The sequence below is a fragment of the Neomonachus schauinslandi genome, chromosome 11, assembly GCF_002201575.2.
Source record: "Neomonachus schauinslandi chromosome 11, ASM220157v2, whole genome shotgun sequence".
NCBI classification, from domain to species: Eukaryota; Metazoa; Chordata; class Mammalia; order Carnivora; family Phocidae; genus Neomonachus; species Neomonachus schauinslandi.
This window is the reverse complement of record NC_058413.1, coordinates 3492010-3517642: the sequence shown is the minus strand read 5'-3', so window position 1 is coordinate 3517642 and position 25633 is coordinate 3492010. Positions and strand designations below refer to the sequence as shown.

General features: G+C 59.8%; 1 protein-coding gene across 11 annotated transcripts in view; it reads left to right on the top strand.

Moving 5' to 3' along the window:
• The window catches only part of ANO1 (anoctamin 1), an 80048-nt gene that overhangs the window by 6173 nt on the left and 48242 nt on the right, over positions 1 to 25633 (top strand). For 5 of the 11 annotated variants that reach the window (XM_044919228.1, XM_044919227.1, XM_021685598.2 and 2 more), the window contains exons 2-8: positions 1779 to 2111; positions 14069 to 14167; positions 14964 to 15115; positions 16819 to 16873; positions 19452 to 19503; positions 22259 to 22314; positions 24017 to 24058. In XM_044919228.1, coding sequence (XP_044775163.1) covers positions 1779 to 2111; positions 14069 to 14167; positions 14964 to 15115; positions 16819 to 16873; positions 19452 to 19503; positions 22259 to 22314; positions 24017 to 24058 — 789 coding nt within the window. Of the gene's footprint in view, positions 1 to 1778; positions 2112 to 14068; positions 14168 to 14963; positions 15116 to 16818; positions 16874 to 19451; positions 19504 to 21704; positions 21771 to 22258; positions 22315 to 24016; positions 24059 to 25633 lie in introns of all 11 variants that reach the window. The other 6 variants (XM_021685596.2, XM_021685595.2, XM_044919230.1 and 3 more) reach the window with 3 other exon arrangements.

Here is a 25633-nt window from a genome sequence, read left to right as displayed (position 1 = left end):
ACCAGAGCGGCACTGGGTTCCGTGGTACCATGGGTGGGCGTGGATGGCTTGCATCCAGCCGCCTGCCAGCTCCGGGTGCTGGCCGTGCCCTGTCAGGCTGTGAGCGTCCTGGGGCCAACCAGGGAGACTGAGATTCAGGGGAGCGACTCCCACGCCCCCACCAGGGGTGAAGGAATCCAGACCCCACAAAGGCCCTGTCCAGACGCCCCTATCCCTCCTTCCCTGGGCAGATGCCATGTTGCAGGCATCCCCCCGCTTCTCCTCTTTCCCTCTCCTCTCTTCCCCTGCCCCTGAGCCGGACATTTGGAAAGACACCTGATCACATGGGCCCCCCCCAGGTGTCCTTGTTGCACCTTGGGCCCAACCTAGACCACCAGCCCTGGAGTGAGGGACCCCTGCCGTTCTCCCGACCATGCGTACAGTGCTGTGGAGCCCCTCACACTGGGGGCAGCCATCCCAGGGCTCCAGGTGACCCTGTGGGGAGACCTTCCAGGCACAGCTCTGTCCCCCAGCCGTGGGGCTCAGGGCCTGCCTTTAGCCACAGGCCGACCTCATGCTCCGTAGGGGAGGGCCTCATTCTCGGATGACAGTGCGTCTCTAGGACTGATAGCAGGAGTGGGGCGGAAGCCAGGGGATCAGGGGCGGACGTGAGGCTCGGCTCTGAGGGCCGTCGGTGGTGTGGAGTTGCTGGTTAGAATACTTCCAGCATGATGTTATTTATTTTCTCTTATTGCTGAAGACCAGCTTGCCGATTAACCTCTCTGCCCTCGGTAACCAGCAAAATCCCACAGGAGTTCTAGAAATTTGGGTTTAGCGTTACCAGCAGCCATGCGTGATTGCAACTGTGCAGAGGTCCCAGTTTTTCATGCGCAGGCCCAGATTTCTATCTCACTGGGCCCCCGCCAAGCCCCCTAGGCAGATAAGGAAACCCGGGCCCTGCCCCTACCTCTCGGCCCACCCCCCAGGGCCCCCTCTGGTGCAGGAGCAGGTGGAGGCCACGTGCAGGGCAGAGAATTAACACCCAGGTGTGGGTGGATAACCACCCAGCTTCCTCACCCTCTGGGCATCAGCAGGTTGGAGCCCAGTTGCCCAAGGCAGTGACCCTCTGTCGGCCCCTCCCTCTGTGCCTGTCCCCCCCCACCCGCTCTGGTCCCTGAGACCACCTCTCAGGTAAGCCACTGAACCCAAATGCTCAACTCAGGGGCTGCTTTTGGGGGAACCCAAACTAACAGGCAGCTAGCTAGTGGCTGAGCTGGAGCCAGGCCAGGTGAGGGCCATCGTGGGCCCGTGGCCATTTTGATATGACGTTGCCATGCATTCTGGCCATTGAAGGTTGAGATTTGCAGGTGCAGAACCTGAGCTCAGCTCTGCACTGCCCGGGACCCTGTGGGAGTGAGTAACGAGCACTTCTGGGAGTGGGCAGAGGGGTGGCCTTGCAGCTTTTCCCATTGCCTTTGCAAACAGCCTGGTCCTTCCCAGCAACCCTGATCTAGCTCCATAGAACTGGGGGCCCTTCTGAGCAGTGAGGCTCCAGCTTGGCCTCCACGTGAGATTATGGCGCATGTGTCCTTCTCCAAATGTCAGCTCCACAAAGACAGGGCCGCTGTGTGCACGGCTGTCCCAGCCCGGGACGGTGCTCGCACGGGGTGGGCATGCTGCACAGCTTTACTGAAGGCGGGAGGGGCGGGTGGAGGAAGCGGTCCAGTTTGGACCCTGCTCCCCTCCACAGGCCTGGCCGTGATGGCCTGACGGCCAGTGATTTGTCTTTCCCACCACAGTTGCTGAACTCGCTGTCCGTGGACCCCGACGCCGAGTGCAGGCACGGCCTCTACTTCCGGGATGGCAGGCGCAAGGTGGACTACATCCTGGTGTACCATCCCAAGAGGCCCTCGGGCAGCAGGACCCTGGCCAGGAGGGTGCAGCACAGCGATGCTGCCCTGGCTGCCCGCGGTGCCAGGCAGGACCAGCTCCTGCCGGGCAAGGGGAGCGTGGGGGCGGCAGGTGGCCCCGAGCCCCCGATGGACTACCACGAGGACGACAAGCGATTCCGCAGGGAGGAGTATGAGGGGAACCTCCTGGAGTCCGGCCTGGAGCTGGAGCGAGATGAGGACGTAACTATCCCTGCATCTTGTGGGCTTGTGGGGTGGGCGCACCCGCCGGGCCCCGCACCACCGTTTCCAGAAGCTGGTGTGGGGAGGGGCCCTTCTGGCTTTAGCTGGTGCTCCGAGAACGGCTGATGGAAAGGCTGCTCCTGTTGAGTTGGCAGCAATCGCTTATTAAGGTTTGGGGTTTGGGGGAGCCCCAAACCAGCGCCTGCCCCCGCCAACGACATCTGCTCTGGAGGAGGTTAAGGCCTTCTCGGCAGTGACCTCCAGGGTCACGGCACTTCCTGCTCTGGTCAGTTCCTTTCCTGGGAAGACGTGCCCCTCCCTCCTGGGAGTCCTCTTGGTGGCTGACCTTGGCCCTTCTCGGGGCCTCAGTTTCTCCATCTGTCAAGTGGGGCGGTTGGTCTGGGTTGATCCCCGGGAGGCCCTGCTGCTCTGAAATCCCCTGACCATCACACTGTGTTCAGGAGCGCCTGTCCCTGGCAAAGCCTGAGAGTCTTTCGAAGGAAGGTTTTCTGGGGAGAGTAAAGGCCTGACTCACTGGTGCACAGTGCCGCCCGGGCAGCGGGAGGTGGTGGCAAGGGGACCTGGGCAGCCCTTGGGACAGGGGGTGCTTCTCTCAACCTGTCAGCAGGCTTGCTGTGTGCTCCGCTCCTTAACCTCTCTGTGCACGAGGGCGGGGGCGGGGCTTCCTGCCGTGACCGTCGCAGGACACGCCCATAGCCTGCCACAGTGCCCCTGTGCGGACTAACCAAGAATCAGGGAGTCTCTACACCACAGTAAGAGGGTCAGCAGGCTGCTGGGGGAGCCCTGAGCCAACTGCGGGTGTTTAAAGTAAAATCTGGTTTCAGTTTGCCGTTTCATCGTTGAGAACCTCCATGCCCTTAAATAATGAACACTTTGGGTCCAGTGATAAGGATGCCCTTGGGGTGCTTCGGCCAGCAGGCTCGTCGATGAAGGAGCTGGTGTGAGCTCGTTTTCATGCCACGTTGATAGTACCGGCCCTGAACGCACCCAGAACTGCTCAGTGGGGCCTCTTTCTCTGCGGACCTAGCGGCCGAGGGGTCTTGTGATGCACGCGGAGTATTTCTCTGGGTGGCCTTGTCCTTCCGAGGCTCGGCTACCTGGCAGATGTGGATTTCTGCAGCAGGAGTGGTCCCCGTCGGGGTTGCGAGGGTGTGCGAGCGTCGATGACCAGGCAGGTCCCGGTGAGCCTGCAGGGTCTATCCCACACACGTGTGCGGGTCCTTCAGGGTTTTCTGTGACCTGACACCTGACCCCTAGGGAGAGGGGAGCAGGCAGGTCTCTGACTTAGGGCATGGTTCCGCCCTGCCAGCCCCCTGCTTTTTGTGCAAACACTGGGTCACTATTCAGACTCTGCCCCAACTGTTGACAGTTCATAGCTGGAGGAAGAGACGGGCTCCGTCAGAGTCAGGAGAGGCTGCGGCGCCCTCATGCAGAGCTGTGAGCTTGGGCTGTGGTCTGCACCTGCCTGGTCCGCTCCCTGAGGGATGCACTCTCCGCTCCCCTCATTTTTTTCCCACGACAGCTTCAGAGCCCTGTGCTCAGAAGGCCCCCCAAAGTCTGGGAATTCACACTGGCCCCGGACAGGTCCCAGAGCCTCTGCCTGTCCCTCCGAGACTTGTTGGCAGCTCAGGCCTCAGTTTCCCCTTCTATAACATGGAGATAACAGTAGTATTTACGTCACTGGGTGATCGTGAGTAAAGGGCAAGGTGCTTAACGTGGCAGATTCTCCTGGGGTGTTGTTAACATCAAATCATGTATTACGGATTCCTGCGGAGGGGGAGAGAGAAAGGAGCCTTTCCAAGTCCAACCAACTACAGCGTCCCACATACCTTTCTTGAACCTCCGTCTTCTCCATCATGACTTTGAAATAAAAAGCCAACAAACATAGAGACAGTGGTTACTGTCACCAAAGAACATCCAGTTTTCCCAATAAGTGACCCAAGAATTTCATTGATAGTTTGGCTCTCCAGCAATCGATTGGGGCTGTTTTAAAAACGAAAGCAGTATGGTGCACGGCTCCAGTTTCCAAGGTGGCTGAAGCCGGGGCTGAGCCGCGCCCGCTGGAGTCTCTCGCGTCCGAAACTGCTTTACGAGGGCCCCTGTAATTCCCGAGCTTTCATCTGACATGAACAAGGCCCAAGGCTGTTGGAAAAACCCTCCATCTGCTGCAGCCTGGTGCTCTCCCCGCCCTCCAAGAGACAGGCAGGACCAGAACCTGGTTCAGAGGCGGCCTCCGAGGGGTGAGCACGGACCACTGCCAGCATGATTAACAGCTCGTGGCTGTCGCCTTTATTTCGGAGAGAGATGCCCTGGCTAATGAATCATTCCCGGGGGCGTGCTCCGATTACGAGGAGCGAAGGGCTTATGTGCACTTTCCTGGGGAGAAAGATCCACGCATTCCATCAGATACGCCGACGCCGGATGAAGGTGGAGAATCGGTCTTGAAAGCGGGGCTTCTCTGCCCTGGCGCCATTGCTGTTGGAAATTCAGCAGCAGCCCTTCCCAGTAGCACCCCAGGGTCACGATTACCAGAAATGCTCCCAGATACTGCCGGATGTCCCTGGGAGGCAAGATCGCTCCTGGGTGGGGGGGGGGGGCCCTCTTGAACTCTGCTGGCCCAGCCTTCTGCGGCCATGACCAGGAAGCTGCCCGCAGGCCGCCGGCGCACAGAGGTCACCTGCCTTTGCCCCTCGAGAGGCCAGTGGGTATGCCAGGCTGTGCTGCTCCTGGGCAGAGCGGGCCGCCAGCCCCACGCAGACGGGGCGTCTGTGTGCTTGCCTTTGACCCGAGTCTGGAGGTTTATTGTGGTGAAGATGTCCTGCGAGGACCCACGGAAGACCCTCAGGACTGAGGGCACGGGCAGGCCGGCTCTCACGACACCAAACGGGCAGTGCCCCTGGGGCAGCTGTAGCAAGTGAGCCCAGGTCAGGGGCTTAAAGCAACCCAATGGGGTCTCGCACAGTTCCGGACGTCAGAAGTCCAAATTCCAGATCTCCACAGGGTTGGGCTCCCTCTGAAGGTTTTTGGGCAGGTTCTTCCTGCCTCTTTCAGCTTCTGGGGGGCTCCAGGTGCCCCTCCACCCTCTGCCTCTGCCTCCAAGCGGCCACCTTCTGTATGTCCTTCTGCGTCTCTTCTCTTCCTGCAAGGACACCAGATGTTGGACTTAGGGCCTGCCCTCCTCCCGTGTGACCACATCTTAATATGGTTACACCTGCAAAATCCAAATAAGGTCCCGTTTTGAGGTTCTGGGGTTGGGACATGGAAGTCTCTTTGGGGGGAACCCCATTCACCACCCCCACAGCAGCTGAGAGCACACTGGAGTGGTTCTGTCAGGACTGGGGTGGCTCACGCAGGGGCCCCTGGAGGTGCCCGCCGAGGTGCAGGCGGTGATTCGTGGTGGGGGCCACATCAGCGCAGGTGGCCTTGAGGGTGAGCTCCAGCCTTGGGCAGGCTGCCCCGCTGCAGGGCCCGGATGTGCCCAGGAACCCACAGGGGGTCCTGTCAGAGTGCAGGCTCTGACTCAGCGGGCCTGGCCTGGGCCTGAGCTGTGTTCCTAACCAGCTCCCTGGGTGTGTGGTGGCTGCTGAGCCTGGACCATCCTTGGAGAGGTGAGGAACGTGCAGGCCTCTTCCCCCATGAGCCAGCAGAAGCATCCACAGAGATGGGCCCGCCGGTGTCCACGCAAGCCCTGATCCACTGCTGGGTACCCCAGAGGTAGCCCCAGACAGAGACTGGGCCGAGAGCCCACAGAACAGGGAAGACACACTCTCACTCATAACCCCCGGGTACAGACAGACAGAGGTTGAGCCTGGACCGTGGGTCCCCCATCCTCCCCCTCCCCAGGCACCGTGGGCTCAAAGGAGCCGAGTTTGAAAACTGCTTCCCAGACTCCCCGAAGAGAAAGACCTTGAGTGTCAAGACAGGCTTCAGGGCCTCCATCCAGGGGGCAGCCCTAAACGTCCATCTCACGCATGAGGGCCCAAGAGGAGTCCCGTGTCAGAGACCCCAGGACGGCATGACGGGAAGTGGCAGGAAGGGAGGAGAGCGTCTCTCTGTCCGTCCCTCTGACAGCCGTGGGGTCAGCTTCCGGGCTTCCCATTAGAAGGGAGAGAGCATGTTTCCTTGCAACTGAAACCAGCATTTTTCAAGTCTGGCCTCAAAGCCTTGGCTGGACATTATTTATGTCCGTGGGTAACTGCTGAGAAGGCCACACACCAGAGTCCCGGCTGTGTGTGCCGGGGTGGCTGGGGCCCACCCTGCCCCGAGGTTGAACTTGGCCCCGGCTTTGGCAGAACTGTTGAGGGTTCGGACACTGGGACCCTGTCAAGTCTGTTTGCTTTCATGCTGCCGCTGGGGGCTCACCCCTGCACCCAGGCTGGCCCGCTGACGTTTCTCCGCATTCCTGCCCCGGAGCTGGCGGGGGCCTCGGGCAGCAAGTGTTTCCCATCTTTGTTAGCGTGGATGTTGCTTTTCAAACGCCAGCGAAGGGGAGCGGCTTTTGTTTCCAGACCAGGCTTCGGGGAGCGCAGCGGGGCCGTGAGGCCGGCCTCCGAGCCCCCTATGCGCTTCAGACCCGCTCGGCCACTGCCTGGCGGGACACCCTGGGAGCAGGTGGCTTCCCCTCTCTGGGCCTCGGTTTTCCCACCTGTGAAATGGAGGAGGTGATGGTACTTCTCTCCCCTGGGGGTGCTGGGCCAACGCTGAGGAAGTGAACACCTCCTTGCCCGCAGCCCTTGGGTTCAGGCTGCCTTTCCCAGCTTCCCTCCTGCCGGACGGGAATCAGATGGCAAATCTGGGCACGGCAGGGTCCCCCAGTACGTGGAGACCCCTCGTGCACCACGCGGACGCCAGGTGACCGTGGCAGGTGGTGGGGAGTGTTGCCAGGGGCACAGGAGAGGGAGGGGCCGGGTTTCCTACAGTTTCCAGCAGGTGTCCAAGGCAGGGGTCCGAGGTGGCTCTGGAGTCTGGCTAACTGGCAACAGACACGGCCCTCAGCATCGGAGGGGCTGGCGGCAGACCTCCTCACCGCCCCGGGACATTGTGGGTGGAGGTCCTCGACTGGAGAAACCTGAGGTCCAGTCCTGACATCCCCAGGTGTGAAAACAAATGATGGCAGATGGCCTGGGGGACTTGTGGGCTTGGGAGCAAACCCCACCCCATGCTGTGTGGGCTCCCTATCCCTGCTGTGAGAAGGCGGTCCAGGAACGAGACCCCCTTTCCAGGTGGAAAGAAAGGGCCTGAGGCTCTGAGAGGTGGAGCAAGGAGACCAGGGCCACAGGGCCCGGCAGGGGTGGTCCTGCCTCGTGTTCTTTGCCCTGAAGCCTGTGGTGTGAACCAGCCCCCTGGGCCGCTGGGCCTTTCGCACAGTGGGATGTTAGGGCCCCTAGTCTAGTCCTGAAGCTACGACTTCTCCATTCATATTTCACCATTACACATTCATTTCTTTGGCCTTAAAGGTCTTATGCCTTATGCATGTTCTGTTGAGGCTTTTATATACGCTGCCTGGCTTCCTTTGGGCTTGTCTTGGTTTTGCGGACGCACATTTTTAAAGTGAATTCTGGACACTCTTTTTTTTTTTTTTTTTAAAGACTTTATTTATTTGACACAGACATAGCAAGAGAGGGAACACAAGCAGGGGGAGTGGGAGAAGGAGAAACAGGCTTCCCGCTGAACAGGGAGCCTGATGCGGGGCTCGATCCCAGGACCCTGGGACCATGACCTGAGCCGAAGGCAGACGCTTAACGACTGAGCCACCCAGGCGCCCCTGGACACTCTTTTCAAAGCCACATCTTTAAAGCCCCCAGAGACCATCACACGGGTCCCCTTGGGTGCTAGGGTTTGGGGGTAAAAGCTTTGGCGCCCAGGTTGCAGTTCTGACGTCCTCCCGTGTCCCCAGGCCTGTGGTGTGCCCAGGTGGGCTCTTCTGGCTCATCGAGACCTCTGCCAGCTGGCTGTTAACCCTTTGGTGGCTTGGCAGAGTGAACCACGGAGGTCACAGAGGTCAGCAAATGCTGCAGCTACAGCTCGAGCCAGATTTGTTCCTTCCTGGGGGGCCCCCAGGGCGAACCTTGCCAGCATCTGCGGCCCCTTCCCTCGGAGGGGCGGAGGAGCTTCAAACACACTCGTTGGGTGTTTAATGCTCCTTACGACACTTCTTTATTTCTGGGAAGTTCTGTTTGGTCCCTTTCCAAATTGTCTGTGTCATTTTGTTAGTGGCTTCCTGTCCTTTGCAGGACCTTTCTGTCCTGACGTTTATTTCTTTAAACAAGGTAAGCATCACTGGTTTGTGAGTCCCCAGGCTGAGGGGGCCCCTTGTGCTGGCTCTCCTCCTGCTGGGCCTGGCCCTGCTGCCTTGCCCTGCCCGGGGGTGGGGGGGGGGGGGGGGGGGGGGGCCCGAGGCCTGGGAGGAAGGTGCCCTCATCTGGAGAGGCTTGGGGCTTGCGTCCGTCACACATCTGAGGGCATATTATAGCTGGAACCACCTTGAACCAAGGTCACAGGCTGAGGTCCCCGGACCCACTGGGACTGAGGAGTTTGGAGGCCAGGACCCTTCAGGGTGACTTCTACCTGCTCCCTCTCCTCCCTCCCCCTTGTCCTGCTCTACTCGGCAGCAGTTGCCCGTGTGTGGAGGAGGAGGGCCCTTTCTGGGGGTGTCTGGGGGGTCCAGCTCCACGGGGGTGGGCCTGGGGCTGCCTGGGAGCAGCCCCACCTTGGTCACAGTTCTGAGCCCAGCAGCGCCCTGCTCTTCCCTCTGGAGCTCCTTTGAGGCTGTGATATTTATTTTCTTTTGTTTTCTGTCCCGCGTCCTGTATCGTTTCTCACGGCGGGGGAGGGGGGGTAGATCTGAGTCCTCTACAGATGTCCCCTCCCGGTCCTTGCACACCTTCTGGGCCTCCCGCAGAGGCAGCCTCGGTTGGGTCCCCAGCTCACCTGAGCCTTGCCCCTGGCGGCAGCACCACGAGCATGTACGAGGCATGGTTGTCCCAGTGCAGGACGTGACCACGCCTGAGTGATAGACGCCAAGAGATTGGTGCCGAGAACACGAACCCTCCCACAGGGCAGCCCTGACATTCCAAGGGCACGGCTGTGGAGGCCTCCCTGGGGGCAGCGTCAACCTGGGCACCCCAGCTCCCTCAGTCAGGCCTACGCGGCAGTCCGAGAGGTGCCTGGGGCGTGAAGCGGCCTGTGGGCCCGCGGGGGTGAGGAGGCGGTGCTGCCGGGAGCTCTCCGGGGAGTCAAGGGCAAGCAGAAACGGCCCACGGGTGGTCCTCACTGATGCGAACCTTCCAGAGATCCCCAGCCCGCGCCTCAGCCGCCACAGGGGGCCGTGGCCAGACGGCGGACACACGTGGTCCAGCCCACGGACTCGGGATGTCCAGGCCCACGGGTGGCCGTGGGGATGTTGGGGGGAGCCCCGGGGGCACTCAGCCACTATGAACCCCCTGTGGGAATGTTATGTTTGCTTCCTTTGTGACTTCCTTCTTAAAGGAAAACGCCAGAAACAGTTCTGGTTGGGTCACGGTTTTTGTGAGTTGGGCTCAGAATGGAGGCTTGAACACATTCCATCTGCGCCGGGAGAGCGCCTGGCCAGGTGAGCATGCTGCCCGTCCAGTGTGTGCCCGGGGGCCCTGCCCCTGCCCCTGTCCGGCCTGGCGCTCCCGGCCTTCACCCCGGCGGGTCTGTGGCCTCCCAGGTAATTCCACATCAGGAGGCCCAGAGTCGGGGCCAGACTTGCGGCTCTGGGTGCCTGGCGGGGGAAAGGGGGATATGGCCATCTCGCGCTTCCTTTCCGCTGGGGGCGGCTGCGGTCAGGCCGGGCACCACATTTAAGAACATCCCGTATGTGTTTTTCCCGAACTGGTCCCACGACCCCTTTCCCAAATCCCGCCAGATGTTTTCTGGGAGAGACCTCGTTGCTCACGTAAACAGAGGAGCGTGTTTTCCCAGGCAGGCCGGCCACAGGCACCAGCTCCGTGACCACTGGCAAGAGAAATCTCCATGGGACTGGGAAGAATATATTTTAGGTCTTTGTGTGTGGGTGAGCAGTGCCCAGAAATAGACCTGGGTCTGGAAGGGGGAAAGACAGGCTCTGCTGTGCGTGGGCTCTCGACAGTCACTTCTCCCTACTCCAGGGCGCCCCATGAGGTCGGCCCCACGCCCGGTTGTCTCCTGGGCCGGGGACGCTGCCGCCTCTCAGATCCTGCTGCCCTCTGGGGCTTCCCCAAGCTGGGGAGGCAGCCTCAAGCTTGTTGGCCAAGGGTGACCATGCACATAAGCTGGCGTAGCCTCAGCTGCCCGGTGGCCAAGGAGATGTGGTCCGGAGCAGACCCTTCCTGCCAGCTGGGGGCTGGGCAGGGATACTAAGAGCACCAGGGCCTCCCCTGACTACGAAGCAAGTCTTATACTGCACAGATTTGCAGATGAGGGAATGGGCTCAGAGAGGTCGAGTTACTTGCCAGAGACACACAGGGATGGGACAGGGTGCCGACTCAGGCCACCGGATCTCAAGGCTTTATGTGGTGCCTACTGGACCCACCCATGGAGGGCAGCAGGAGGATCTGGGCTCCCCTCTCCCACCCCTCCACCCCCCGGGCTGGGTCCTCCAGCTCTCACTGGCATATGTCTGTCCACAAGCCTGTGTGCTGTGTGCCCAGCCCTGGGCCATGCCAGGACTCCAGGCTCCCCGCAGTCTGCCCCGCACCAGCCCACTTCTGAGCCATCGCCCATTGGGTCTCTGCACTGAACGCCCTGGTCCTGGCTCGTTCCTCAGAGGCAGCTTTAGGCCCCAGATCCTGGGCTCATGCTTCTTGGAAGCTTCTCTCACTGTGTAGACAGGCTCCCTGCACAAAGCCCTGCGGGGCTCTGAGCTGCAGATTCAGGGCGAGCACGGTGGTGCCCAAAGCTGTGTCCGCCTGGCACCTGCAGGTGTGACCTTATTTGGAAGAAGGGTCTTTGCAGGTGTAAGTCAAGGATCTCTGGGTGAGATCACCCGGGATTTAAGGTGGGCCCTCAATCCAATGCCAGGTGTCCTTAGAAGAGAAAGGAGAGAGAGATTTGAGACAGAGACCTACAGGGGAGAGGCCACGTGGTGGCAGAGGTGGCTGGAGGGGTGTGGCCACAGCCCAGGGACACCTGGAGCCCCCTGCAGCTGGAAGAGCCAGGAAGGACCCTCCCCCTCGAGCCTCCAGAGGGAGTGTGACCATAAGGATCCCTTGATTTCGGACTTCCAGCTCCAGAGCCATGAGAGAATGAATCGTTTTAAGCCAGGTGGTCACATGTTATGACCGAACTAGGACACGGAACCAGGACACTCGTCTCACGAGCTGGCAGAGTGTGCCTCAGCGTCCTTGCTCCGGAACGAGGACAGCGGTAGGGCCCAGCCCGCAGGCTCGTGGTGAGGACCGAATGAGCAAGCACACAGCAGGGCACGGAGCGTGGGGACTGGTGCGTGGTGAGCGGCCCGTGGGTCTCAGCCTCCTGGCCATCGCTGTCCCCGTTGTGACCGTGTGTGGCTTTCGTCCACGTGTGGGGCGCGTGCGCTGTGTGGATGGACGCTGTGGGAGTGGAGGCCCTGAGCAGGACTGAGCCTCGTGCTGCGGCAGCATGGGGGAGGCCTGTGGGCTGGTGCTGAGACCGAGGCCTGGGACAGGGCGGCCCCCCCGGGCCCCGTGGGCGGTCTGGGGGCCTCAGTGTGCGCTCCGGCAGCGGAGACGCAAGCCAGGACCCGGCCAGCGGGTGTTGAACCTTCTCTCGGAGTCGGGGGCAGCCCCAAGTGGAGTGCAGCCTCAGGGACATGTGGGGTGGAGGTTGGGTCCATCCGTAACTCTGTCTGCAGGCCTGACCCAGAAGCGTTCCCTCCCGCTGCCCAGCTGCCCGCGTTCTCCTGAGTGGCTGTGAACGTGGGCGTCATGGCTGATGGGTGATTGTATTTGGCCCGCTGAGGATGTTTTTCTTAAAATTCATCCTCAAGTGACTTTGGCTCCGTTGCTTTTCCCCCCCCAAACCTGCAGTGAACCCATGGGCTATGCCCATTCCCAGACCGGTGACGTGACATGGGATCTGGGAGTCAGAAGCGGGCCCGGAATCAGCTGGCCCTGAGTGCGCAGGGCTGGGCCCACACGGGCAACACCCTCCCTCCCAGCCTGATTGCAGTCCCTTTACTCCTCAGAACCATGAAAAGGAGAGCTGGGTGAGACCTCCGTCTGGGGGCAGCCTGGGCTCTAAGCCCTGGGGTCCCCTCGAGGAGTCCGATGGACCGCGGGCCCCTCCGCCGTGGACGGCTCTGGCTCAGGGACAAGTCCTGTTTCTTTGCTTTTTGTTGTGGTGGCATCAACATTGCAGGGCACCCCAGTTATCTTGGGGTGCCTAGGAAGTCTGCTGATGTGACATGCGCCTTGTATGACCTCCTTGCTGCTATGGGCTCCAGCCAGGGACTCTCCTAAACATGAAAGTCAGCGGGGGACAGAGAAGAACGGAGGGTCACTAGGGGCATCGTGCCTCTCACCCCCGAACATGGGTGCTCTTGAACGCGGACCCCACTCCTGCTAGTGCAACAAGCCGCAACCCCCTCTGCCCCGACACTGTAGGAATAATCGAGCACTGTAATGGCATGCTCAGAAGGCGCCCACGCGGTGACTCGATGTGCGCCTGTGTCGTGGAACGTTACACGGATGAGGCCACGAGCGCAGCCACCAGGCCTCAGAGTCAACTCCTTTTCTTTCGTTGCGGTGAGCACGCATAAGACATCAGCGGCGTCCGAGCACCCAGCGCTGTGTCGGGACTCTTGCCACCGAGCTGTACGTTAGGGCTCAGAACCCGTCTTCCTGTACCTGAAAGTTTGTGCCCTCCCACGTACGTCCCCCCACGTCCCTCACAGCCACCAGTCTACTCTCTGCGAAATCCGCCTTTTTAGACGAACGTTATTGGGTTCCACATACAAGGGACCACACGGTCTTTGTCTTTCTGCGTCTGGCTGATTTCATATGGTGGAAGGCCCAGGTGCATCCGCGTTGTGGCAAAGGGCAGCGTTTCGTCCTTTTGCGCGGCTGGGTGCTACTCGGTTGTGCGCACGCACTCCTTTATCTGTTCTTCCGTCGATGGGCGTGGGTTGTTTCCCCGTCTTGGCCGGTGTGGACGGTGCTGCATGAACAGGGTGCACACGTATCTCTTCAAGGTCCAGACGTCGTTTCCTTGGGATTTATGCCCCAGGGTGGGAATGTGGCGTCGCGTGCTGTTTTTAACCCCGGGGAGAACCTGGGCCGTGCCTCCGACTCCCCAAGCCCGGCGTTCCCGTCGGTGAAGCCAGGGCACAGCCGCTGACTGTGAAGGGCCGTGGCGTCCGCTCTGATGGAGCCTGTGGCCGAGCTGCTCCCAGCAGCCCTGGGCTGTTGGTTGCTGTCATCCAGACACGCTGGCTCAGCGGGGAGCGACTCCTCCAAGCTCACAGCAGTTCGGGGGGTGCTCGGCTTGAACAGGCCCACCCTCGAGCCCCTGCACCAGGCTGCCCATTCACATGAACGTGAAGACCATCAGCACAGACACAGGGACCGCAGGGGATTGCTGGGCGCAGGCCAAGGTGTGGCCTGACCCCACAGAGGGAGGGTGTCCAGAGGGGGTCACCTTCACTTCCTCACCCCTGCTCGGGGACGGGGCAACAGCTCTCTGTTGAAAGTTCCTCTTTTGTGGCCCTGCTGTTTGCGCTCCTGCAAGCTCCCCAGGTGATTTGGACCCTGGGACTCCTTCTGGGCCCTTCTGGCTCCTCGCCCCGTGCGAGGGGGAGAGTCTGACAGCGCCGTGAGGCCGTGCCAGGAGGGGAGAGCGAGGGGCCGCTGACAGCAGCCCCGCAGGGCGGCTGCCCCGTAGACCCCGGTTGTGCCCGTGGGGCGATGGTTTCCGACCCAGGGCTCTCCACGCTGACTGAGGCCTCTCCTTCCTAGACCAAGATTCACGGGGTTGGATTTGTAAAGATCCACGCACCCTGGAACGTGCTGTGCAGAGAGGCTGAGTTCCTGAAACTGAAGATGCCCACGAAGAAGGTTGGTGCTTCTGTGTGGACGCCGAGGTCCACGCGTGGCGCAGGTGCCCGGCAGAGAACATTGCCAGGAGGGGCTCGGTGGGGAGAAGCCGAGTGAGGTTCGGAGCCACCCCCTGGGAGGGCAGTGGGCCCCCACATCTTGATTATGGAGGGTATCGCACAGCCCCAGGGGGTCTTCTGAGATCCCAGACCAAACCCACCGGGAGATGGTGCGGGCAGAGGGGTCAGGGGAACCTGTTACAGATACGAACATGCTGAGACTTCCCGCTCTGGTTATTCCCACTCGTGGTGTCTTGGCTAATTCATCAGACTCCTTCTGATCACATTGCCTAGTTTGCTGGGATTTTTCTTTTTAATCTCTGAACGCTTCCGGCTGAGAAGCAGTCTGACAGTGTGTTCCTGAGCTCAGCGAGGGTCCGTGTTTTCCTTCACGTGCGGAAAGGAAAGCGGGGGGGCGAAGCTGTTCTCGGGGGACAACCAGCCCCGGGCTCCTCAAACACACTGAGCTCGTGTGGATTACCTCTTTTGAAACAAAACAAAGTCTGGAGGCAGGTTTTCTGGGATGTGTTGTGATTGCATTTTGGAGGGACTCTCTTCAAACTCAGAGCTTGGAGGGTTTATCTGGAAACTGGGCACTCTGGGAGAGGGCACTCTGTCCCCCCTCACCCAGAGCTCTGTTCCCAGGACATGCCATCTCGGTGGGGTGGGATGGTCCTATGACCTTCTGAGAATAGATTCCAAGGGTCACGGCCCAGCAGATGACGCGGACACCCCCCCCTTCCCCATCTGGTCTGCAGCTCTATCACATTAACGAGACCCGTGGCCTCCTGAAGAAGATCAACTCTGTGCTCCAGAAAATCACAGACCCCATCCAGCCCAAGGTGGCAGAGCACAGACCCCAGACCACAAAGAGACTCTCCTACCCCTTCTCCCGGGAGAAGCAGCACCTGTAAGTGGGAGTCCCCCACCCCTCCCGGCTTGCCCCTTCCCCGAGGGCCCTGCTGTGGGGACCCCGCAGTGTGGTACATGACATGGGAGATGCAGCTTGCAGGACAGTCCCCTGAGGCCAGAGATGCTCTCCGTCCCCCCAAAGAACTGGGGGTTTCAGCCCCTGAAGCACATTCTCGGAAGAGCTTATAGCTCTTCAGCATGGAATGGGTTCAAGAATGATTTCCAAGATTACTGTTAACTGAGGAATTACGGAGGGAAGAATCTCGTCCTCCCACTGGGGACATTTAGGAAAACGTGCATGCGGCTTGGCTTAAAGCCCCAAAGCAGTGACCTGGGCATCTCCCCCCTCCCACCCAGTTCCGTCCCTCCGGGGACGTGTTCCAGTGAGAGGGTCTGGTTAACCAGGCCTCCTGAAGCTGCCGAGCTCTGGGAGGCAGGAACTAAAAAGCAGCCGCAGCTGGAGTCCTGAGGCTCCAGGGATGCGCAGCCAGCAGCGTTGCCTGGCAGGGCTGCAGCTGTTCTAGAACCTTCCCTCCTACCCTGCTCCCGAGGGCAGTGGGTCAGTGGCGGCTGCAGGCCTCCATGGGGCCCCACTGGACAGAGAGGGAGTGTGGGCAATGGTGGGAACAGAGAGGGCCTGGGCTCTGGGACCCAGAGGGACACGGACGACAAGCAGGGGCGGGATGGGGGGTTCTCCAGGATGCCACTGGTCTCGCGGGATGTGGAGAACTGTTTCTCAGCTCAGAACTGGGGTTTCTGCCTGGCAAATGCATTAGTCACAGGGCAGGGGCCAAGCGCTGCACTCCACCGTTACTTCTTGATCCTCTTGGTCTTCCCAGGGATCAGAAATAAGACATTTTTAAAAAGCAGCCCCCGGGGCGCCTGGGTGGCTCGGTCGGCTGAGCGACTGCCTTCGGCTCAGGTCGTGATCCTGGAGCCCCGGGATCGGGTCCCGCGTCGGGCTCGCTGCTCGGCGGGGAGTCTGCTCCTCCCTCTCGTGCTCTCTGTCTCTCATTCTCTCTCTCTCAAATAAATAAATAAATAAAATCTTTAAAAATAAATAAATAAATAAAAAGCAGCCCCCAGCCCAGCTCCTTATACTGGCTGCAGGATGGGGGCTCCCAGGGCGCCCTCTTCTAGGACCCCCAGTGCCCCGGCCTCCCTTGGCTCTGCCCGGCTGCCTCCCTTGGCACCCCCTTGCCAGGCGTGGCTTACCTCCTGGCTCCATGGGCACAGAGCCCCCCCCTCCCCAGCTGTACCCTGAGTGCCTTGGGCACTGGGTGACCTCTCCCAGAGACATCCCTCTGCCCTCAGGAAACCTTAGGAAATGTGTGGGGGCCAAGACCTCAGCACTGAAACTGTGAAGTATGGGGAGACTGTCTTCAGTATTAGCAGTCTGATGGTGGGACGGACGGCACGGTCCCTACCCCCGGCAGCGTTGGCACAGAGACCGAGAGCATCATCAGAGGGAAGCAGATCCTTGGGAGGGAGGTGTGGGTGTGCAGGCCTCCCGGAGGGGGCTGGGGGAATGACACGGACTGTTCCAGATGCCCGGGGTCAGGGCACACCTGGCATTTAGAGGGAGTTTGCCCAGTGTCATGGTCATGGCTCATGGGGACCGTGTGCTTTCCCAGGGCCTTGGAAACCCGGAGAGCCGACTCCAGTGAACTGTATGTCTCTTTCTCCCCAATATTTCAACAGATTTGACCTGTCTGACAAGGATTCCTTTTTCGACAGCAAAACCCGGAGCACAATAGTAAGTATCCCTCGTGGGAATCGCTGGCTCACCAGCAAGGTGGCTCCGGGGAGAAGCGGATGATAATTTCATTTCAGCAAAACTCTTCCAGGTGGAAGCCAGTTCTAATTGCCTGTGACAGCGATAATTAGAATAATAAATCAGAGAGGCTGTGGGGGCCCCAGGGGAGGCCCCCAGTCCTCCTCCACAGGAGGAGGAGAGTCAGGTGGAGCCGCAGGAGAGGGGCAGGGGGACTCCAGACCCCTCAGCACCTGTCCCCAGCCTCCCTGCCCTGGCCCTTAGTGGGGCTAGCGGGGCCCCAGACCCGGAGGTTTCCACGCAGGCAGGCCTGGCAGGAGTAATGGGGCGATGGAGGCAAAGCCGTGTGGGTTGGGGCAGATTTCCGGGGCTGTGCCAAAGGAGCAAATGGAAGTTTGAAATCTGACCAGGCCACCCTGCCCTATTCAAGGTATTAGTTTAATGTTTATCCATCGGCCGCCAACTTGTCCACCGGCCAAGCTGGGCCGTGCATGGCTCAGGACCCAGCTTTTATCTGCACAAGAAATTAACCTCACAGCCAAGCTCCCTGCCCAGAAAGCCCAGCCTGGAGGGGAGAGGTGCAGGGCTGGGGGGTGGGGGGCAGCCACTTGACCTTGAGCAGATAACTGCCCCTCACGGCCACATCCCCAGGCTGGCAGGTGGCCAGGGGCGGGGACGGTGGTGCAGGTCGCATTGGTGAAGGGGGCTCAGGCCGCTGCCGGGAAGGCAGGTCGGGGTTCCATCTGCCCTCTGTCCCCTCCCAGCCTCATGACCTGGGGAGGCACGGAGCCTGATTCAGAACGAGAGAATGGTTCTGGCTTCCAGCTCAGAGGGCAGCGGTGCACCTCCACCCAGGGCGGCCTGGGCACGGCGCGGTGATTTATATTACCTGTGTTACTGGTTAATCTTGGCAATTAAATCTCATCATAATAAATAAGAAAGAACTCGTTTATGTGAAAACATCGGCCAGCTGGGGGGGCTCGGGCTGACAGGTATCCACGGAGGGAACACCTCCCTCAGACATCGAGCACTTGGGAGAACCGTCCAGTTTCACTTTTTCTTCATTAGGAAATAGAAAATGCATGTGTGCCCCAGCCTTTCACATGATCTGGGGCTGCCAAAATGCTCCCCAGAGGCACGGGGCAGGGAGCAAATTTGTGAATTCACTCTTGCTCTTGCTGGGGGGGGTTGGGGGGAAGTACATAGGTGAACGGAAAGCTCTAGACCCCATCTCATTGGGAATCTGCTATAAAATAGAGTTCAGTCCATGATCCCAAGTCACAGAAAGCAGTTCTGTCCATAAGTACTAATTGAACGATCCATTTTACCTCTGGGGATTGGGGGGGCTCTCTCCCAGAGACCTCGAGGGCCGGTTTGTAAACTGGCCGATGCTCCAGAGAAACTGACAGTTCAGAACTTTGTCCTTGGGTAGTCAGGCCCCATGGTCTTGGAGACCTGACAGGATCCGGCGTTGCGGTGAGGTCATTTTAGGCAAAGGTGTGGAGGTCGACAGCCCTCCTTGCCTCCTTCCCCATGCTCCTGGCGTCAGAGTCGCCCAGCGTGCAGGTGGGTAGGAGTCAGGATCAGCAGGAAGGGCCGGATGTGTTGGTCTTGGGACTCCCACCTTCAGCCTGTAGGCGCTAGGGAGCCATAGAAGGTTGCAGAGCAAGGTTTAGGATGTGGTCAGATCTGTTCGAGCAGGATGATGGCCAGCTGTGAGAGGGCAGGTGGAGGCAGATGTGGGCTTACAGGTGGTCATGAACGGGGCCGTGACCCAGCTGGATGGGAGGCGGTAGTTCCGGGAGAGTCAGCAAGGTCAGGATGGGGCCCCCAGTTAGATTCGGGGGTACCGGGGAGGGGGCCGACGGCCTGAGTGGCTCGTTCGTGCAGTTATTGGTGGGAGGGAGGGAGGAGGCAATGGGCGCCTCTACGGAGGAGGACGGGGCATTCCCGGACAAGAGCAGAGTGGGAAGGCAGAGCAGGGGGTAGCAGCTGTCCTACAGCCACTTAGATCTCGGGGACCAAGTGCTTCTAGCAGAGGGAACAGCGAGGGTGAAGGCCCTGGGCCTCGGGAGAGGGTTTGGTGAACGGGCGGAGCAGCGAGGAGGCCGGACGCAGGAGAGCAGGTGCAGGGCCGGGGGCTGCCGCGGGCAGCCGGTGCGGGAGCCGAGGGCTTGGAGGGAGGATGGCTGCTCTCACTGCCATGGGTCCCGGTGGCTCTAAATCCCAACTCCCTTCCCAGCCGGAAGGGAGGGTGGCCCGTCCCACGGGGCGCGGCGGACAACTCTCAACCCCAAACAGCACGACACGGTGGGTGCCTCACAGAGCGAAGTGAGAGATCGGGGTCCTCCCATCCCGCCGGCTCGTCCCTCGGAACGGCACAGGCTTGGCGCCGGGGACGCGCATCCGGAGAAAGGCTTGCCGTCTGTCCTCAGAGGAGTGTGGGCGGCTGTCGCCGGTCGCGCTCGACCACGTCCCTTTTTGGCCGTCATGTGACAGTCTCTGCATGCCCTGGCTGCCTCAAGTAACTGTCTGCCCCTCCTTCTTGTCTCTGCAACAGGTCTACGAGATCCTGAAAAGAACAACGTGTACCAAGGCCAAGTACAGCATGGGTGAGGACATTGCTGGGGCCTGAGCTCAGCGCTCCCCTCCCAGCGTTAATCTTGCCTCCCATCACCTCCGTGGGAGGCGGGCAGCCGGTTTGGGGGTTTTTAGAAGGTTTTGATTTAAGCCGGTGTAGCTGTCAGGCAGGAGAACTGTTCCAGGACCGCGGGGCCGCTCTATGGCGGTGTGTCAGCTTCTCCCTGCAGAGGTGGTAAATCTGGCTGCTGGAAGCTGGAGGGGTGACCAAGGTGCCGTCACCCTCTGTTGACCCTCACAGTCCAGGGGGAAGTTGTTAGGGTTCCGGCTGGGGGTGATGGCCCAAAGCAGCTCCCCGTGCCTGGGAAGCAGCCAGACATGCACCCAGCTTGGAGTGGAAGGGGACCCACACAGCTCCACACCGGGCCTTGCTGAAAAGCACGTCCTCGACACACACCCCAGTTCCAGAACCTGCCACGAAACCATCCCAGCTGGGCACCCTGCGTTCCGGTTTATAGCACACACCAAGCCACTGATGCAGAATTTTCCCGACCCAAGTGTGTCGAGTCGAACCCCCACCCCCACCCCAGCATGGGTCCCCCGCCCACAGCTGCAGTCTGAGGTCACCAAAACCAAACACTTCAGAGCAAAGGAATGCCTTTTGCTAGGGTTCCTCCTTCTTACGCTTGTGCACACCCCGCTGAGAGCTGTGCGTGCCCTCCAGGGCCACGCAAGGGGTCTGTGCATCCAGGACAGAGAATCCTTGCACACTTGGCTTCCTGCAGAGGGGAGAATGCCTGCTGGGACCAAAGCAGAGAGCAGCAGGGTAGGGGCGTGCTGGGGGCCGGGCCCAGGACGATGGGCCCTCGGGGTCAGGCAGGCTGCAGGTTCCCTGGCCAGTCACAGGGACTCCTTCTGGGCCTGCAGTCTCTGAGCCCGTGTCCTAAGTCAGTGGGAATGGGGGGGGACTCCTATCCAGGGGTCAAGAGGAGCTCGGGAAAACTGTCAACCATAGGCCCGGCCCACCTTAGACCGAGCGAGAGCCTCCAGAGTGGCCCAGGTCAGCAGAGGTGGGAGAAGTGTGGCTCCTGTCCCAGCCTCAGCCTGCCTGGAGGTTCCCTGTAGGGTCCCTTTCGGTGCAAACCTGCATGGTTGCACTGAAGGTTTGCAAAGAGCCCAGGGTCTGGGGGCTTCTCAGCTAGAGTTGATCCCTGCTCTGGGTTGTCCCCAGGGGCGGGCATCTCTGGCGAATCTGGTGACAGAGCAGATAGATCAAGGGTCCTCGTCTGCACCCCCACTTCACCTCGGTGCCTTGCCTGAAAGCCCTACTCACCTCCAAATTCACTCATTCAACTTGCAGCCAGTATCGATGGATTCTGTCACCCTCGGGATTTATGTTCTGGGGGAGAAAATAGATAATAATCAGAAAAGCCAGAACATCATCTTGTAGGGATTGGGAAGGCTGCCAAGAGGATTTAGGAACAATGATCGGAAAAGACCTTTCTGAGGAGGAGACATTTGAGCAGAGATCTGAAGAAAATGAGGGGTCCAGACCTGTGCAAAGGCCCTGTGGCAGCACCGTGTTGAGAGTGTTCTAGCAACAGTAAGGAGCCAGCGAAGCTGAATCAGACCCACATCCACTTTCATTACAGATGAATTTTCATGCACGTGGGCTTTAGCTGGATGCTTCCACCTGTCTCTGGTTTGGATTTCTAAGCATCCCTCAGGTACCCTGGTCATTCCAGATCACTAACAGAGAAGATGATCTGTTTTTAAATGGAGCTCAGGAAGACACTTTCCCACCATTTCCCAGTGGCGTAGTAAAGGGTGGGCCGGCTAGGCCACTGAGAAACCTACAAAGCCTCTTTGGCCAGACCGAGGGTTCTGTGACCAGCAAAGGGCTCCTGGAGACTCTGAGCAGCACTGGCCCCCGAGGGCGTGTGCGAGATCAGGCTTCCAGGAGCCCCCATCCCCACGCGTGGCCGGCTCGGCCTTCCCTCCCCAGCACGGTCTCCTGGGGCCGGGCTCCGAAGGCACAGCTCCGGGTTCTGGGAGGCGCAGGTGACTTGCGTAGCGTGTCCAGTGCAGGGTCTGGGGCAGCTGTCAAGGCCGTGGCCACCGCCCCACCACCCCCCAGGCGTGCGGACCGCCGTGAGTCAACGCTTTCTCCCCCAAATGCAGCTTTGGTCCTTTCAGACGTTTTCATGTAACTAATAGCCCGATGTACAAACAGGGCAAGGAGAGGGAAGAAAGAAGGACTCTGCCCTTTTAAATAAAAGGCGAAAATGTAGTAAATACGGTAAGTGCCTCCGCCCCCGCCGTGGGGCCCGCAGGCCTCCCCCTCAGCTTTCCCAATCAACCTAAAATCTAATTCCAAATTGTATGTGTGTTTTCCGACACCATCAATTTTCCCACCCGTATTTTTCTCGTGATTCAGCTTTTCTAACCACTTGAAATCCATCTTTCTCGTCTGTAGGCTTGCCCTCAAGCAGGTGTGGGTAGTTAATGAATTGCAGGCTCGGGGGTACCTCCTTCCTCCCAGGCATAACTGTCTCTTGGGGTTTCCTCTGTGTCTTCCTAATCCTGCCGATAGAGCATGTTTTTACCGTCTCCTAGTCAAACCTGGGGAGGAAACGCCAGAAAGGTGGCCTGGCTCTGTGCGGCCAGGTGCAGCGGGCTTTGAGAAAATTCTTGGCGACAGACACGGTCCTGGGACTGCTCTGTTGGCAAAGAGAGCGGGAGGAGACATACCTGGTCCGTAATCCTCTCTCTGCCTTTATTTTTAAGGTATCACGAGCCTACTGGCCAATGGCGTTTACTCGGCCGCCTACCCCCTGCACGATGTGAGTAACCTTGACAAAGCGTTCGCGCCTGCGTTATTGGACGCCCCAAATCCCCCAGGCCACACCCCCAGGGAGCTCTCATTATCCCGCGGTCTCGGCTTCCTGCTTTGGCTCTCCTGTAAATGCCAGCTGCACACAGTCCTTCCTGGCCAGACCAGGCGGGACCAGGTCTTTACACCCAGGGCATCTTTTCTTGCAGAGCAAGCCCACCGAGGCAGGGGCTGTGGCAGGAACCCTGCCTGGGCGGGGTGTGAACCTTGCGGCCGACCAGTCCACGCAGTGTTGCCCCCCCCCCGCCGTCCTGGGTCTCCCCGGCCGCCCCGCCCTGTCCCCACTCTGGCAGAGTGATCAGGACTCTGCGTGTATCTATTTCTGCAGAGCAGAGGGCCAGCTTCCTGAGCTGGATCTCCAAATCCCTGTGGTATCCCCCGACAAATATAGCCTGTGGCCACAGCCGCGCGTTGGCTCTGTTGAGGTGGAGAGGGATGATTCTCTTCTTGCTGTCTCTATGGAAACGGGGGCTAGGGTTCAGCGGGGCACGGGAATGCACTGTGGGGCCTGAGCAGTGTGGGAACCCCAGACCATGGGCCTCTGGAACGTTCCAAATGGGTGTTGCCCGAGGACTAGGAGCCACGGAGCAGGAGAGAGAAGAGAAGGGTGGGGCAGGGAGTCAGGGGACCCAGAGTCTAGTCCTGGCCACGTTCTTCCGCGGCCCCGAGGGGAGGCAGCCCCTGTCCCTTCTGTGCCTCGTGTCCCCATCTACAAGTGGGGAATGGTTCCCAGCAGGCGTCCAGAGGGAGCAGAAGCGAGAGGGCTTCCAGTATGACCCTCGATTGGAGAAACCCAATTGCCAGAACAGCAAAGGGCCATCCATTCAGATCCCTGACTCTGACCTGCTCGTTCACTGCGGGGAGCTGGTGTCCACTGACCGAGCTTTCCCACCTCTGTGCCTTTGGGAATGCTGTTCCTTCTGCCTGCATGCTCTTCCCCCATTCCCCAGGGCCACACAGAGCCCTCCTTTCCCCCCTGCACGGGTGATTTCTCCCTGCCTCCCCCCCACCGACCTGCGAGGCTCCCCATCCCACAAAAACACCACTGTTTGGCCACTGTTCCTTGGGCATATGTCTCATGAAAGCCTTCGCGCTTGGCATTTCGTAGGTGCTCCATGAATGCAGTGTTGATTTGGGGCGTGTGGAGTACGTTGCCTCGGCCAGTGACCTGCTGGGTTTTCAAGGGCAGGGCTCAGACCTCACAGGTCCCAGCCAGTGGTCCCAGCTGAAGGGGCCTCGACCACCCTCCATCACCCTCCATCAGCGGGTGCTGACCCCTGCTAGATGTCAGGGCCGCTTTGCTTCTCTGAGCCTCAGCGTTGCCGTGTGTGAAATGGGAGTGTGGGGGCTCACTGATCTCTGTGCACAGTGACCATAAAACTTCCTGCCCTCCAAGGGCCTTTGGGAGTGAAAGGGAGCCCCACTTGGCAGGGCCAGATTCTGGGGCCTCCCAGCGGGTGGGACACACATTCACCCTATTGAAACAATGCAGAGCCTCCCGCCAACCTTCCCTGTCCCATGACCTGCTGCTCCCTGGGGTTATCCTACCTGTGTTCGCGAGCACGGCTGGTGCTTACGTTTGGAAGCATTGCGGATTTGAGCTCCTTGCAAGGTCTATGAGGTGGTGACGGCTTTCCTTTTCTCCTGAACAGGGAGACTACGAAGGTGAAAACGTGGATTTCAATGACAGAAAAGTAAGTGGATGCAGAGCAGATGGAGGGCCGCAGGCGGGACAGGGCTACGTGGTGGCCCGTGGGGCAGCAACACTCCCGCCCCACGTCTGGGGGGACAGGGCAGAACTCCAGCCCGCTGGTGTGCACCCCTCTCTCTGCGTCTAAGAGGTGTCCGTGTGGGTTTTGGGGAACGTGTGAAAACAAGGGTGTGTTTCTCTACCTTGGCCTTTCCTGCCGGCCCCAGAGAGCCACAGCCCCCTCCACACACTGGGGAGACTAGTGGACGTGGTTCAACCCTGTGTTTCTCAAACTTATTTGATCTGGAGCCCTTTCTAATGGAAAGGGTATTGAGCTGGTGTTCCTGGGGTTATGCCTTTGGAGACACCGAGTGATCTGTTTATGGTTCAGTGCTCTCCCTGATCCTATGTACCTAGGCTCCCTGCCTCCCCACCCCCACCATGGCCACTTCTCTGTCCTCCTCACTCCGGAAGGTTCTTCTCTGCCATCCTGCCGTCCTGCACACAAGCCAGTGCCTGGCTTCCAGCCTCCTCCCCGTGCCCACCTTGCCCTCTCCCGCTTCCCAAGCAAGTGCAGACTTCCTTCAGCTTGGGGAACAGACCTCCTGGGCCCGTGTTTGCCCCTCAAGAGCCGATCCTTCAGAGGCAGTGGGTGGAGACGCTTCCCTGGGAATCTCACAATGGTGGCCTTGTCCCAGATCTCAGGCTGGGAACCTCTGTGTATGGAATGTTCTCCATTCCTGCCTCCCGCCAGCCCCCCATATGTGTTTTTAAACCTCTGGTACTGGATACAACTTGCCCGCCCGGGAATCCGGCTGAAGATGCTATCTGATTTAGCTCAAAAATGACATATTTGGTTATTTTTAGTGGAACATCTGGCAGTCGTCTGAGACCCAGTGACTTGCAGAACCCCCCCCCCCCCCCCCCCACCCAATTCAATCCCGCTGGAGAAGCACCGTCTCCTCCCCAGGCCTGCCTGGGCCAACTCAGGCCTCGGAGTCCATCCTCCTTCATGCCTTTGTGCCCCTGTGCCAAGTGTCTGGTGCCTTCCCTCCACAGTGACCCCCTTTCAGGTCTAATTCACAGGCCACTGTGGCCTTCTTCCCACCCGCCTCCCTGTGCACCAGCCACGCTGACCACCTCACTAATCTGAGACTACTCAGCCGGTGGTCACACGCTGCCAAAACGATCTCATTCACTTACTTATTCAGGAGCTACTTACTGGGCACCAGGCCCAGCAAACATGACTCTAGGTTTGTCCAGACCCACCTGTTCCCTCTGCCTGGAATGCTGCCCACCCTCCATCCCCCCCACCCCCATTGAATTTAATGTACCAGCTGTGAGTACCAGGCCTGGCCCATGGGGGTAGTCCAAGAGCATTGGATGGATGATGGGTGGATGGATGGGGTGGATAGATGGGGACATGGATGGGTAGTTGAATGGGTGGATGATGGGTGGGTGGGTGGATGATTGATGGATGGGTGATGGGTGGTTAGATGGGGAGATGGATGGATGGGTGGATGGATGATGGGTGGGTGATGGGTGGTTAGATGGGGAGATGGATGGATGGGTGGATGGA